Source organism: Kogia breviceps, chromosome 5 (assembly GCF_026419965.1).
Source record: "Kogia breviceps isolate mKogBre1 chromosome 5, mKogBre1 haplotype 1, whole genome shotgun sequence".
Lineage (NCBI taxonomy): Eukaryota > Metazoa > Chordata > Mammalia > Artiodactyla > Physeteridae > Kogia > Kogia breviceps.
This window is the reverse complement of record NC_081314.1, coordinates 85,119,502-85,135,343: the sequence shown is the minus strand read 5'-3', so window position 1 is coordinate 85,135,343 and position 15,842 is coordinate 85,119,502. Positions and strand designations below refer to the sequence as shown.

At 44.3% G+C, this 15,842-nt stretch overlaps 1 protein-coding gene across 1 annotated transcript in view; it reads left to right on the top strand.

Moving 5' to 3' along the window:
• ARHGAP31 (Rho GTPase activating protein 31) overlaps positions 1 to 15,842 on the top strand; it is a 110,782-nt gene that overhangs the window by 84,382 nt on the left and 10,558 nt on the right. The window contains exons 8-10 of the mRNA XM_059064730.2: positions 1,738 to 1,862; positions 9,840 to 9,902; positions 11,763 to 12,338. Coding sequence (XP_058920713.1) covers positions 1,738 to 1,862; positions 9,840 to 9,902; positions 11,763 to 12,338 — 764 coding nt within the window. The remainder of the gene's footprint in view (positions 1 to 1,737; positions 1,863 to 9,839; positions 9,903 to 11,762; positions 12,339 to 15,842) is intronic.

Sequence of the window (15,842 nt, the reverse complement as noted above, 5' to 3'; positions counted from 1 at the left end):
TTGACATTTTCAAAAGGACGGTTGCAAAACACAAAAACTTGACCCCCTCCTCCCACCCTGCACCACCCACGGGACCTATGGAAGGCATAGGGATGAGCCTAGGGCAAGTTGACAGAGAGCACCACTCTGGACTGAGACCTCTGGGAACATGGCACCTGGGGACATGCATCCTGGGTTCTGTTCCTCCTCTTTTACCTGTTAGAGCCCTCCCTCCGCTCCCCAAACAAACACCATTCTCATTCATATCTTCCCTCCCTTCTCCTTCTCATTGATTCTGTGATAACTCTGGTCTCCACACACCCCTCTCCCACCCCCATGCCCCACTGTAAAAAGGAGGCAGTGACTGGAGCAGGGGTCCGAAATCCTAGGCAGACAGTAGGTGGAGGAGCCGAAAGGCAATCTTTTCACTGGAGAGTGTCCGCCTCGCTGTTTGGTCAGTCAAAGGAGGTAGGAAAACAGACCTCTTATCAGCGTCCTCCTCACGATGGCGAGGCTGTTTCCCCCTGGGGAGGGAGAAAGAGTGCTGCCACGTTGCACAGGGGTAGGGGGCTTCTGTCACACTGTGTGCTCTGGGAAGGGCACCTGGAACTCACCTGGCGAGAAACCCCTCTATTTCCTGAAGTGCATGGATGGCTCTCTCTCTCTCTCTCTCTCTCTCTGTTCGAAAGACTGATCCCCACTGCCCCTCCCCCTAAATCCCTGGAGAATAAGACTTCCACTCAGGGATCAGGAAGAGTACCTCTGAAGGACAATCAAGTTTACTTTCTCTGTGCCTTCATACCATACCTCAAGGTATGTGATTATGTAAAATCCACCCCAAGGCCTAGTGCTTGAAAACATCAGGCCAGATCCAATAGAAACCACTAAGCACTGCAGATCTGTCTCTGATGGGTTGTAATATCATGCTGTGCTTGAGGCCTGGATGTTCTATGAGAACCCTGCAGAGAAAAGGTCCTCTGTGGAGCCCACAGGTTGCAGGGTTTCATCCTGGAACTTTATGAAGTCTGATAGCCAGACCCGCTAGAGCCGGGCAAGGCCTCTGTGATGAACCCAGGCCTCTGGCCCAGTCTAGCACTCAAAGTTTCCCTGCTTCATCAGAGAAGTGAGAGACAAAGCCAGAAACACAGTGACTACCCTCTGCCTTTCTCTGCAGTGACCGCTGACCACACCCAGCAGCCTGCAACTCTCCCAGGCCAGGCTCTCTTCTAAGTTGCTTTCTCATCCACCCCCCTTCCAGTCCACTAAAGTCTACCCCAGCCCCCTCCTCGCCTGTGGATGTCCCAGAAGTGTGGCCGCAGTGCAAGGAGCATAACAGGACTGAGGTCTCTGGCCTTTAGTGTTTACTCCTGTAAAAAAATAAGTATCTTTGATAACCCAGGACTGAAATGCTTACCAGAATTCCTACCAGAATTCCCAGAACTGTGGTTGCTTGACCTCTGAGTCTGCCACCAACCCCTGTCTCTGTTTGCCCCCTCCCCTGCCTGTAATAGCACATCTTTGTCCCTTCCTCTGGGGAATGTGGTCCTTCACCCTGACTCATGAAAACCTAGCTTGGTCATCATGGGCATCCCCATTGCAGGGTGAGAGTCAGGCTCAACATGGATTTTAGAGAGGAATTTCCTGATATGTCAGAGCTGTTCATAACTAAGAACATGTTTGGGGTATTCCTTCTTAGTTTGAAAGTCCCATTGGAATAGCTGGTTACCAAACTAACCCCCTGTGGCTTGGCTCCTTTAGAAGAAAGCTCTCCAGTAAATCAAAGAAGTGGAAATCAATATTTAACCTGGGACGTTCTGGATCAGACTCTAAATCAAAGCTGAGTAGAAATGGGAGTGTATTTGTGAGAGGACAGAGGCTCTCAGGTAAGAATCAATAGCAGTTATGTTTATAAGATATATATATATTTTTTAGTGCTGTTTCTTAAGTCTTTGGTTTGATTATGTCAAACTCACTAACCCTGAAAGAGAAACTTATAAATTAACTGAAGAGTCTTTTTAGTTTTTTAAAATAATTTTAGATTTACAAAAAATTTGCAAAAATAGTACACAGAGAACCTGTAGACCCTTCACACAGCTCTCCCAAATGTTAACATATTAGATAACTGTAATGCAATGATCAAAACCAGAAAATTAATATCAATATAATACTATTAAATAATTTGCAGATGTTATTCATATTTGGCCAGTTGTCCCTCTGATGTCCTTTTTCTGGTCCAGGATCCAGTCCAGGAACCCGCATTGCATTTAGATGTCATGCCTCTTTAATCCTCCAGCCTAGGACAGTCCCTCAGTCTTTCTGACCTTGACACTCTGGAACCAGAGTTTTGGCCATTTATTTTGTAGAATATACCTCAGATTGGGATTGTCTGCTGTTTTCTCATGGTTAGATTGAGGTTATGTCTCAATGTGTCCTATCAGGGGGCACATGAAGTCAATATTTTATTGTTGGTGATGTCAGTTTTGAGCACTTGGTTAAAGTGCTATCTACAAGGTTTGTCCCTGTAAAGTTACTATTTTTTTCCTTTGCAATTAATAATTATCTTGTGGGAGATATTTTCAGGCTATGCAAATATCCTTTTTCATCATACTTTCATCCATGCATTTTAACATCCATCAGTGGTTCTTGCCTGCAACAGTTATTACTGTGGTGTTTGCCAAATAGTCATTCTCCATCTCCGTCATTCCTTCTACATTTATTAATTGAACTCTACTGTAAGGAAGATCTGTCCCTTTCCCCCCCCAGGGTGAGGGTCATGATTTTTATATTTTTATTTTTAAAATTAATTATTTATTTAATTTATTTTTGGCTGCATTGGGTCTTTGTTGCTGTGCGCGGGCTTTCTCTAGTGGTGTTGAGCAGGGACTACTCTTCGTTGCAGTGTGCAGGCTTCTCATTGAGGTGGCTTCTCTTGTTGCAGAGCACTGGCTCTAGGTGCGCGGGCTTCAGTAGTTGTGGCACGTGGGCTCAGTAGTTGTGGCTCACGGGTTCTAGAGTGCAGACTCAGTAGCTGTGGCACACGGGCTCAGTAGTTGTGGCTCACAGACTCTAGAGTGCAGGCTCAGTAGTTGTGGCTTGTGGGCTTCAGTAGTTGTGGCATGTGGGCTCAGTAGTTGTGGCTTGCAGGCTCTAGAGCACAGGCTCAGTAGTTGTGGCTCACAGGCTCTAGAGCGCAGGCTCAGTAGTTGTGGCTTGTGGGCTTCAGTAGTTGTGGCATGTTGGCTCAGTAGTTGTGGCTTGCAGGCTCTAGAGCACAGGCTCAGTAGTTGTGGCACACGGGCTTAGTTGCTCCACAGCATGTGGGATCTTCCCAGACCAGGGCTCGAACCCGTGTCCCCTGCATTGGTAGGTGGGTTCTTAACCACTGTGCTACCAGGGAAGCCCCAGGGTCATGATTTTTATTTTTTATTATTTTATTATTTTTTAACATCTTTATTGGAGTATAACTGTTTTACAATAGTGTGTTAGTTTCTCCTTTACAACAAAGTGAATCAGTTATACATATACATATGTTCCCATATCTCTTCCCTCTTGCGTCTCCCTCCCTCCCACCCTCCCTATCCCACCCCTCTAGGTGGTCACTAAGTACAGAGGTGAACTCCCTGTGCTATGCGGCAGCTTTCCACTAGCTACCTAATTTACATTTGGTAGTGTGTATATGTCCCTGCCACTCTCTCACTTCGTCACAGCTTACCCTTCCCCCTCCCCATATCCTCAAGTCCATGCTCTAGTAGGTCTGTGTTTTATTCCCGTCCTACCACTAATCTCTTCATGACATTTTTTTTTTCTTAGATTCCATATATATGGGTTAGCATACGGTATTTGTTTTTCTCCTTCTGACTTACTTCACTCTGTATGACAGACTCCAGGTCTATCCACCTCATTACAAATAACTCAGTTTCATTTCTTTTTATGGCTGAGTAATATTCCATTGTATATATGTGCCACATCTTCTTTATCCATTCATCTGTTGATGGACACTTAGGTTGCTTCCATGTCCTGGCTATCGTAAATAGAGCTGCGATAAACATTTTGGTACATGACTCTTTTTGAATTATGGTTTTCTCAGGGTATGTGCCTAGTAGTGGGATTGTGGGGTCGTATGGTAGTTCTATTTGTAGTTTTTTAAGGAACCTCCATACTGTTCTCCATAGTGGCTGTATCAATTTACATTCCCACCAGCAGTGCAAGAGTGTTCCCTTTTCTCCACACCCTCTCCAACATTTATTGTTTCTAGAGTTTTTGATGATGGCCAATCTGACCGGTGTGAGATGATATCTCATTGCAGTTTTGATTTGCATTTCTCTAATGATTAATGATGTTGAGCATTCTTTCATGTGTTTGTTGGCAATCTGTATATCTTCTTTGGAGAAATGTCTATTTAGTTCTTCTGCCCATTTTTGGATTGGGTTGTTTGTTTTTTTGTTATTGAGCTGCCTGAGTTGCTTATAAATTTTGGATATTAATCCTTTGTCAGTTGCTTCATTTGCAAATATTTTCTCCCATTCTGAGGGTTGTCTTTTGGTCTTGTTTATGGTATCCTTTGCCCTGTGGGAATTATTTCTGAGTAGTGAATAGGAATTGATGTAGGAGGGAACTGAGGAACCACTATATAATGGGGAATATAACCAGTCCGGCTGAATATTGTGTCAGAAAGCAGAGGCCATAGAAATTTGCCACAAAGACATTTAGTGTTATAAATTGAAAGCATGATTTTTTAAAAATGAGGGCAATTGTTATGAAAGCAAGTAATAAAAGGTAAATGTACAAATGTAATGAGCAAACTTGATTGAATACTAGTTTGAAAAAAAGGACTACGAAAGATAATTTGGGCGACAGATTGGATTTTAGATGATATTGAAGAATAGTACATTCTCATAGTGTGCTGATGGTTCTTAGGAGACATATGCTAAAGTTGAAGTATTTAAGGATGAAGTGTCAAAATATTGAAATGCACTCTCAAATGATTTAGCAAAACATATGTATGTAGGTAGATAGATAGAAAGAGATAGATACAGCAGACATGTGGCAAAATGTCCACCTAGGTGATAGGTTTAGAGGTCTTCAACTTTTCTGAATGTATGAAATTCTTACTAATAAAGATTTGGGAGGAAAAACTCATGACAATAGGAAAAAATGAGGTAATATTTTTAAGGACCTTCCTCAAGCCCAGTGATCATTGTACTCCAAGGATCATAAAGCACAGATGTTAGAAACTGTCACATTGGGCTTCCCTGGTGGCGCAGTGGTTGAGAGTCCTCCTGCCGATGCAGGGGATGCGGGTTCGTGCCCCGGTCTGGGAAGATCCCACATGCCGTGGAGCGGCTGGGCCCGTGAGCCATGGCCACTGAGCCTGCACATCCGGAGCCTGTGCTCCGCAACGGGAGAAGCCACAACAGTGAGAGGCCCACGTACCGCAAAAAAAAAAAAAGAAATTGTCACATTGGCCTATTGGAGTAATGAGGGATGTCACAGGGTATAGCAAGTACAGTGGTTTAGGCTGTAAGTAATGACAAATACAACTCAATTGGCTTCTGCAAGGAGGGGGTTTATTGGGACACCCAGATGTAGGAAAGGCTTCAGGGGTGGTTTAGTACAGTGGCTCTGTCTCTATTTCTCCGTGTTTTCTTCAGCTACGCCCTCCTCTGTCGGTCAGCTTTATCCCCAGACTGGCTTCCTTTGCCTCCACAAAGTGGCTACAATAGCTCTAGGCTTTACCTTTGACTCTCACTATATCCAGAAGGAGAAAGAACATCATTTCTGGTAGCTTGCTCATAAGGGCAGGGACCCTTCTTTCCCGGAAACCCCAGTTAAGTGTCTGTCTGCCCCTCTCCCTCCGCCCCACAATAGTAGCCTTCACTGAGTCACATGGGTCAATCCCTATGGCTCCAGGAGTGCCCTGTGCTGATTGGCTTAGGCCTGGGTTCCTGAACCAATCACTGGCATGAGGAATGGCATTATACCCCTGTGTGAGGAATGAGATGCACCCAAGATGTACAGGGCTCTGTGAGAAGGGGAAAGGGAAATGGATTCTGGGTAGGCATCTACAATATTCATTATGTAGGGAAAAACGTCTTTCACAAAATGGCAAGATGGCCAGGTGAAGGGGGCAGGTTGCAATAGGTATGGTCGAGCAGATACAAAACAGAAATTAGGATTCTCAAAGGAGAATTTAAGGGGGAGTACCTGGCAGGAAACCCCTGATCTAATAACAGATTTGCTGAAGCACATCAGAGAGCCCTTCAGTTACAGAATCAGTGACACAATGAAAGAGGTTCCCCGAGTAACAAAAAGTTAAAAAAAATAGAACAGGGGTCTTCTCTGGTGGCGCAGTGGTTGAGAGTCCGCCTGCCGATGCAGGGGACACGGGTTCGTGCCCCGGTCCGGGAAGATCCCACATGCCGCGGAGCGGCTGGGCCTGTGAGCCATGGCCGCTGAGCCTGCGCGTCCGGAGCCTGTGCTTCGCAACGGGAGAGGCCACAACAGTGAGAGGCCCGCGTAACACACACACACACACGCACAAAAAAAAACACCAAAAAACAAAACAATCGAGTAAAAATAGATTAAATGATTTTCTTTGATCTTGACTTATGAAGATTTCCACCCCCATGTGGTTTTCAAAAGGAAGAAGCCCCAGGTGCTGGATCAAACAGCGGTAAACTCACAGAATGCACAGGATGTCCCTGGCCAGCTTCTCAGCTCGGCGGCACCTCAGAATCACCCATAGAGTGTGGTCCACACCCACAGCAGCTATGCCTCAGAAGTTCTGTGATGAAGTCAGAGTATTGGTAATTTCTAAAAAGCTCCCCAGGTGATTCTGATATGCAGCCGGTGTTGAAAACCACTGATATCTGATGAATAAGCTAATCAGAGATAATTCATCAAACTGGCTGAATTTTGATGGGATGCAGGGGTGAAATTAAAGAACCATCAGCATCAATATAAGTGGCTCTCTGTGACCTTGACTACTGCCCAAGTGGCTGCTTCTCAGCAGAAGAGTGTTGCTGGATCCCTAGAAGCTAAAGACTGAGGGGTAGGGAGAGGGGAGCCTTCTGGTCATAACCCACCAGCATGGTCACTGTAAATGGCACTTGGGCTTGCTATTCGTTGAAATATGCATGTGAAAAAAGGAAATCAGTGGATTAACATATTTATTGATAAATAATTTTTAAAATCTTTTTTTTTCAAACTCCATATTTAAGAGCATTTAAAAAATTGATTCACCATGTATATAGTATTGGGGGGGGTTTTTGGTGTGGGGGCAGGTGAAGGTATGTTTAACCATGTTTAGAAAATGGAACAGAAATAGGAAATACCAAAGGATAAGAAAAACTTGGGTATTGACTGAATGGAGATGCATAAACTTTGGAGTCTCCCAGACACTGGTGTACTGGAATTTGTATATTATCAAACAGGAAGATTCCGGGGAACCCTCCAGAGTGAACTCCTTTGAGTAGGGAAATAAAGCCATAGAGATAAACCAAGAGAGGGGAACCCAAGGACCCAAAGAAAACTGGTGTATGCATTTCCATGAGGCCAAGGTCCCAGACAGAAAAATATAATCTAAATACTGTTAGCCCTCCATATCCGCAAATGCAGGACCTATGGATAGGAAAGGCCAACTGCAGTACACCATTTACATAAGGATCTTGAGCATCCATGGATTTTGGTATCTGTGGCGGTCCTGGAACCAGTTCCCCCAAAATACCAAGGACGATTGTGTAGTCATAGTCCAAGGAGTCCTGAGTGCTTAGTTTCTATCCAGACAAGGAGCCAGGGAATTCTTGGAGACTGTTCCCAAAAGCAGCTACTGTGGCCACCAGGACCAGAAGGAGTTGTGTTGTCAGAAAGAGGGTCCAGCAGGAAAGGTGAACACTGATGGCCCTGCAACCAGAACTCTTACCCATCCTCTGTGACACTCAGTGTCACCTGGTCACTTCCCCTGAAGGGTGATACATGAAACTCAGAGGAAGGCCAAGAAATGCAGCTCTTGGAAAACAAAGGCAAAATCTTGTCTGAACGGGGAGTTCCCTGGTAGTCTAGAGGTTAGGATTCGGCACTTTCACTGCCGTGGCCTGGGTTCAGTCCCTGGTCAGGGAACTGAGATCCCACAAGCCACATGGTGTGGCCAAAAAAAAAAAAGGAATACACGAATGAAGGAAGGCTGGCCAGGCAGTTTTAGAAGTCATTTTGTAATAGATAGCTAGTGGGAAGCAGCCACATAGCACAGGGAGATCAGCTGGTGCTTTGTGACCACCTAGAGGGGTGGGATAGGGAGGGTGGTAGGGAGGGAGACGCAAGAGGGAAGAGATATGGGAACATATGTATATGTATAACTGATTCACTTTGTTGTAAAGCAGAAACTAACACACACATTGTAAAGCAATTATACTCCAATAAAGATGTTTAAAATAAAAAAGTCATTTTGTAAACTTGTGGGAATAGTCAATCTTCCAAGAATGCGAATTCTGGCTTACCTCTGGAAGTAAGGAGGTGGAAGGCAATCTTGGCATCACCAAGGCTGTGGGTGAACGTTGCTGTGTCCTTCCAGAGCCCAGTTGGGACCCAGGCAGAGAGAAGCCCAGAGCCTGGGAGGCCAAGGGGCTAATTCAGAGCCTCTCAGAAGGAGCAGGGTTTGGATCAAGAAGGAAAAAAGGAACTTTAAAAGAGGGACAAAACAAATGTGAGTTAGGGCCCGATTTGGGTTAGGGCCAACACTGAGTGCTTCTTTTAGAACCATCTCCTTGTTGCTGAGCCCTAGTTTATCTTGAATAACATCAAAAACAACAACAAACAATAGTTACTTCTTCTTGAGCATTTACTCTATTCTAGGTTAATGCAACCTATTTTATATGCACTACTCATTTCATCCTCACAACAGCTCTACTGTTCCTCCTTTTTATGCCAAAACACTGAAGTTTCAGAAAGGTAAGTTGCTTCTCTGAGGTCGCACAGCCCAAAAGTGGGAGAATTGGGATTCAAAGCCAGATCTGCATGGATCCAGAGTTACCTTAAAGCCACAAGTCCTGGGGCTCCCGGTCAGCTTCTAAATTGCCCTCTCTCCCCTCCTAGCAAGTTTGCCCTGGAAGCCTTCCTGAAAAGACATGATGATGTTTGTGAAAGTGCCTAAGCCTATGCCTGAAATAATAAGTTTTTATTTATTTAAACCATACTCTTCTGAAAACCTACTTGGGTGGCTTAACAAAGATGCATAGAGTCCACTAGGCACACAGCAGGTGCTCAGAAAAGGTTTGTTTGGTTGGGATCTGCTCCAGGGTGAGGCTGGTGGGTGAGAGCATTGGGGGAGCAACCAGGCTGCAGACATCAAGGAGCAGAGCTGCACGTGGAGAAAGGTGACATATGGGAGAAAGGGAGAAAAGTACTCCTGGGCTCTCTCTCACCTGTTGTACCAAATTCCTGGGTGTTGAGCAATGTGGCTGCAGCCAAGAATTCTGCTCTCTGGCCTGTCAAATAGGAGGGGTTGCCTGGAGCCCCATGGATTCTACTCCATGGATGAATCTTTGAGTTTTTTCTGTACAATAAATTCGGGTTCAGGACTCCTCATTTGCTAATAGCTATGTGACAAAATTGTAATTTACCTTTATCTGTAAAATGTTAATAAACCTTTGATATACAAATGCCCTATTTTTATAAGGTCAGTCCCACCAAAAAAGTAGGAACATCTAAGGTGGAGTGGGGAATGTTTTCCAAAGGGGAAAATTATAAATACTTGAAAAACTTTCCTAAAGAAATTTCTTTTTTGTACTTACAGCCTGACCTATTGTTCTAAACACTTTCTCCGAACAAGCATTCATCAGGGATATTTTTTCTTTTGTCCTTAGTGGAAAAGGCTACTATCCGACCAGCTAAAAGCATGGATTCGCTGTGCTCAGTGCCCATGGAAGGTGAGATTTTTCAGTTGGATTTGGAACTGGGGATTACAACTGGGAGACTGGCGCTCCCACACCAGACTCGCCTTCCTAAACCGCAGACCCTGCTCATCTCCAGTCATGGCCACACACAATCCCCCAGTCCCAGATCCCTCCCTGACCTTCCGGAACTCAAGGGGCACACACAGCCCTTGCAGTGACCTCCCCTACACCACCAGGCCTCTGTCTTCAGCCTGTCTCCCCACAGCGGGAGACAGCAGCCTCCTTGCATTCAATCCTGAGCCAGGTAAAAGGTCAACACCTGAAAACTAAGGCAGAAGAGGCTCCCCCTGGGGCAAAAAGAAGAGTTTTGAATTTAGGTGTTTCCATAGGCATTAGCTTCATTGTGTTTGTCAAGTCATGATTTTGAGTTGGTAAAGTCATTTATTCCTTCATTCATCAATAAACACTGACAGGTGCCAGCGTGGCACGTAGCTGGTCATTGCTGGTTGGAGCAGATGTACGTACAGTTGCATGCCAGGTGACACCCATCACCAAAGCGGCACCTCACCATGTTAGTTCTTACAGCTCCAGCCTTAAGGGCTGACTTGCCTGTAGCGCTTGTTTCTGTTTTTGTTAAGCACCCAACAAGTACGGCTACAACTGGCAAGACACAGGGCTTCCCTAGCAGCAGACTGTTTAAACTCCCCCACGATTGTACCATGACTTTCAAATCCCTTTAATACAAGATATGTTGCTCTTTGATAAATGAGGCAGCCTGAAACAAAACAAAATATTTACAACAACTTTCAAAAAATAATACTAAACTTGTAAAATATGCAATGAGATCTTTTTAAGCTGGCTCAATCCTTTTAGCATTTTCTCACCTTTATATTCATCAATTTGCTTGGTTTTGAAACCTCTTGGGGCAGTTCTTGCCCAGTTTGGCAGGATTTAATATTTCAAAAGCTAAAAAACAAAACAAAACAAAACAAAAAAACCACCAAAAGCTAGGTCACCACTTCCTTGGCATTGGGCAGGTTATCTAACCTCTCAAGTCTCGGTTTCCTCATGTGTTAAGGGAGATAATTACACTTCTCCTACAGAGTGGTTCCTAAGAATTTTAAACCTAATGTTACCTAAGATGTAGCACTTAGTGCTTGGTTGGGAATTATTTTCCAGATCCCTGGCAATTCAGTTGTTGTCTCCCAGCTTATTTATTTCACACACAGATTTTTTCTCTTCTTTGCCTTCACTTCTAAGTCAGTCGGGAACTCACTCCTCACAACTGTGCTTTCTAACATTTAGTTAATTTACATTTCTAGTTTCTCATCCTCTGAATCAGCAGGAGGAAGCCTGGGAAAAGGCGAAAAGGTCTAGCTGAGAACAGCATTTGTTTCCTTGCTGGGAAATAAAACCCCTGTTTGGGTCCATCTGCCAGAGAAAACTTAAAACAATAAGTTTTAAAGTTTTAAAATGAAACAAGATTCTGTTATTTTGGCCTTTTTATCTTCATTCTGAGCAAACATCATTCTGTCATCTCCCATCTTCTTACTTTTTCATGATCTACATTTAATGCTTGGTGGATGACTGCTCTGTTTAGCAATTTCAGCAGTGTCTTTCTTTTGGAAACTGCTCTACCTGCAAAGTTTAAAACGGATACATATGATACAACAAAATGGTTCTATCAAGGCATTATGACAAGATTCTGTGCACATAAGATGTTTCCTTTTGTCAACCAAATGTTATGTACCTGTCTTTATTAGGATAGCTATGCCCTTATTATCATGCTATGCCTTTCCAATATTCAAGTATTGTGTGCGTGCCCTTACTGGAAGGCTGCTCAGTGATGTGTGTGCTCAGGCTGCTGACCACGTTTGTTTGCTTTTTCACTAGGGAAAGAAACCAAAGGAAATTTCAATCGAACAGTCACCACTGGTGGATTTTTCATTCCAGCAGCGAAAATGCACTCGACTAGCACTGGCAGCTCATGTGACCTCAGCAAGCAAGAGGGCGAATGGGGCCAGGAGGGGATGCCGGCGGGGGCCGAGGGGGGCTTTGACGTGAGCAGTGACCGAAGCCAGCTGCAGGGCGCTCAGGCCCGGGCCCCACCTGAGCAGCTGAAGGTGTTCCGACCCATCGAGGATCCTGAGAGCGAGCAAACAGCTCCTAAGATGCTGGGTATGTTCTACACCTCAAACGACAGCCCCAGCAAATCTGTCTTTACCAGCAGCCTCTTCCAGATGGAGCCCTCTCCCCGTCACCAGCGCAAGGCCCTGAACATCTCCAAGCCCTTTGCTGTGTCCGTGCCACTCCGTGTGTCAGCCGTCATCAGCACCAACAGCACCCCATGCAGAACCCCCCCAAAGGAGCTACAGTCTCTTTCCAGCCTGGAAGAGTTTTCTTTCCAGGGCTCAGAGATTGGAGATTGGCCTGAAGAGGAGAAGCCACTGGGAGTTGAGACTTCTACAGGTAAAGCAAGGGAGAGGGTCTCTTTCCATTGCAAGAGGGGAAAAACCAGACTTAAACAGAGTTTGCAAGGCAATGTAGTGAAGTGGTTAAGACTGCGGGCTCTGGAGCCAGACTGCCTGGTACAAGCATAGGCTCAGCCATTTTGCTGTACGATCTTCAGCAAGTTAACATAACCACTCCATGCTTCAGCTTCTTGATCTGTACAATAGGGATAATGTTAATATTAAGTTGTGAATATTAAATTAGTTAATAGATGTAAAGCTATCAGAATAGGGTCTAATACACAGTAAGTACTCAGTAAATGTAAGGCAGGAGGGAAAGCTCACGGAATAGAATGCAGAGCTGGAACTGGGGATTCAACTCTTCCGGACACAATCCACCCATCCCACATTTCTACCTCCTCACATCTGCAGAGAACCTGGCTAGCGGCCCTAGCGGTGAGAAAGAGTATCCTCCTCCCAATTTCCTTTTAAAAAAAACACAGGGAGGACTCTGTGTTTGGGCCTGCTTGGGTCACATGCCCAGCCTTGGACCATTCACTGTTGCCAGACTAACAGGATTCTAAGATTGGCCAAGCGAGAGTCCCTGGGCCGTCTCTGGAGTGAGAACCAACAACCAACTGTGAGCCACACAAAAGGGAAGTAATGAGAACCTCAGAGGAAAGGATGGCTGAGAGACAAACCAATAAATGCTCATTGTGGTTTAAGAATATTTCTATTTCAATTAATATTAGCTAAACCCACGCACCTATAGTCACCTAATCTACGACAAAGGCGGCAAGAATATACAATGGAGAAAGACAGTCTCTTCAGTACGTGGTGCTGGGAAAACTAGACAGCTACATGCAAAAAAGAATGAAATTAGAACACAACCTAACACCATACACAAAAATAAAAGTTAATATAAGCTAGCTTTTTCTGATCACCTATCATGGTGTCAGGCACTGTCCTAAGTGTTCTACATGTATTATTGCATTTCTTCTCACCACAACTCCATGAGGTATAGGTAGTTACTATTATCCCCGTTTGCTTAGAGAGGAATCTGTTAACTTGCCCGAGGACTCAAAGCAAGGAAGTGTAAAAGCCAGGATTTTAATCCAGATTTTTAAAAATCCATGCTTTTAAGCATTCTGCCATGATCCCTCACGTGTTTGCTATGGGCTGTAGAGTTAAAACGATTGTTAAGATGCCATACCTTCCCCCAGCAAGCTCACAAACTAGGAAGGGAAACTGAAACTCTGCACCCACCTGCAGCACAGGGTCGGCTTGTGGAAGTAGCCTAACACCCTCCTTGGGCTTTTTTTTTTTTTTTTTTTTAATTGAAGTATAGTTGATTTACAATGTTGTGTTAATTTCTGCTGTACAGCAAAGTGATTCAGTTATACACATATATATACACACACATTCTTTTTTTATATTCTTTTCCATTTGGTTTATCATAGGAAATTGAATATAGTTCTCTGTGCTACATAGTAGGACCTTGTTGTTATCCATCCTATATATATCATAGCTTACATCTACTAAACCTAAGCTCCCACTCCATCCCTCCCCCTTGGCCACCCCAAGTCTGTTCTCTGTGTCTGTGGTCTGTTTCTGTTTTGTAGATAAGTTCATTTGTGTCATATTTTAGATTCCACATATAAGTGATATCATATGGTATTTGTCTTTCTGACTTACTTCACTTAGTATGATAATCTCTAGTTGCATCCATGTTGCTGCAAATGGCATTATTTTGTGGGGTTTTTTAATGGCTGAGTAGTATTCCATTGTATATATGTACCACATCTTCTTTATCCATTCATCTGTCGATGGACATTTAGGTTGTTTCCACGTCTTGGCTATTGTAAATAGTGCTGCTATGAACGTAGGGGTGCGTGTATCTTTTTGAATTAGAGTTTTGTCTGGATATGTGCTCCTTTGGGCTTTTTGAATGAGGGAGAGCATAAGTACCTAAAGTATCATGAAAGGGGTGTTCAGAAAGGACTTCAGTGGCATCTGAAAGAAGCAGCCCTCTCAGGAGGATTCCAGGAACACTTCTCAGAAGCGGTGACATTTGGGCCTTCATAAATGGGTAGGACTTCTAAATGCAGAAAAGATGGAAAAGGGCATTATGGGCTGAGAGGTGCTGACTGTTGTGAGAAGTGTATAGATTTTGGACCCCAGCTAGGCAGATTCAGATCCGAGCTTCACCACTTTGGGGCAGTGTGACAGCTGGTTGATATCTCTGAGCCTGTTTCTCTTCTGCAAAGCAGGAATGGCTCCTATCTCAAGGGCTGGGATGAGGTCCGCATGGGAAAATATTCATGAAATGCCTGCTCAGGGTATGGCCCTCAGAAGATGCTCAGTAAACATCAGTCCCTTTCCCCTCCCCCTTCCCTTCAGGATGGGGCACAAGAGGAGCAAAAACATAAGGGGATTAAGTGATGCCCTGTCTGGAGAATGCTCCATGGGCTGCTGTGGGTGGAACAGAGTGAGGGTTAGAAGAGGAAGCACAGCCTTTGAGGAAAAAAGTGTTTCCAAAGGTTTTTATGTGATTGGCTGTCCTTTCCAAAAGAGAGTGTCCCCAGGCCCCAAGGGGTCTTTGGCAGACAGTCTGTTATTTTTTTCCCCTCTCTCCTTCCTTCTCTCTGTAATTCAGAATACCCAGTCTGTATCAAATTGGTCTTGGAAAGACACTGATGGAGACTCCAGTCTGCCTCCCTGCCTGTGATTAGTGGCAGCCAGGGCAGAACAAGCGACCCTGTAGGAGGCAGCCACGTGGATCTAGGACCAATGGCCAGAGGGAGATGCCAAAAGTTTCAGCGACAGCGGAGGGCCCCTCACCTTTCTCTCTGATGGAGTTAGGTTAACGTAGGTTACTTATCTTGTTCCATAATTATTCCAAATGAAGAACTTCACCTTCCTTAATAAATTATTTTTTCTTTCTTTTGTACAGTAGCAATAGATAAAAGAAATAGAATTAAAGACAATTTTCCAGGTTACCTGGTTTAAATTTTTAGTCACTCTGCTCAAACCCGTTCTTCTGCTTTTGGCCAAACTAGGCAAAATTCCAGTGCAACCCAAAAAGTAAGAGATACCAAGTAAGTATTTCATTATAACTAAACTGTTGAAAGTTAGATTGTTGATCGCTTTGAATGAAAAGAAAAGGATTATTCAATTAGTCATAATAATTAATTGTCTGACTTCTACCTGATTCAAGGCTACGTCTTGGTAACCTCCATCCTCGGGTTGGGGGGCGGGGGCGGGGGAAGGACCACAAACTGGATCCTTCTGAAAGGGCTGACTTACAAGCTACAACTAACACTCTCTGGGTTCCCTTCTAGAAATGCTTATTAGAGGGAGGTCAGAGTAACCATATGAATTTAAGGAGGCCTGATCAATCAAACTCCAGAATTACCCTAAGAGATATTAGGAGTTGCCTCACTCTTCTAGTGAAGAATGTACAAAAGAATTCTTTTAAATAGTTATATTTTAGTGCATCTGAAACAGGAGTCTACCTGCAAAA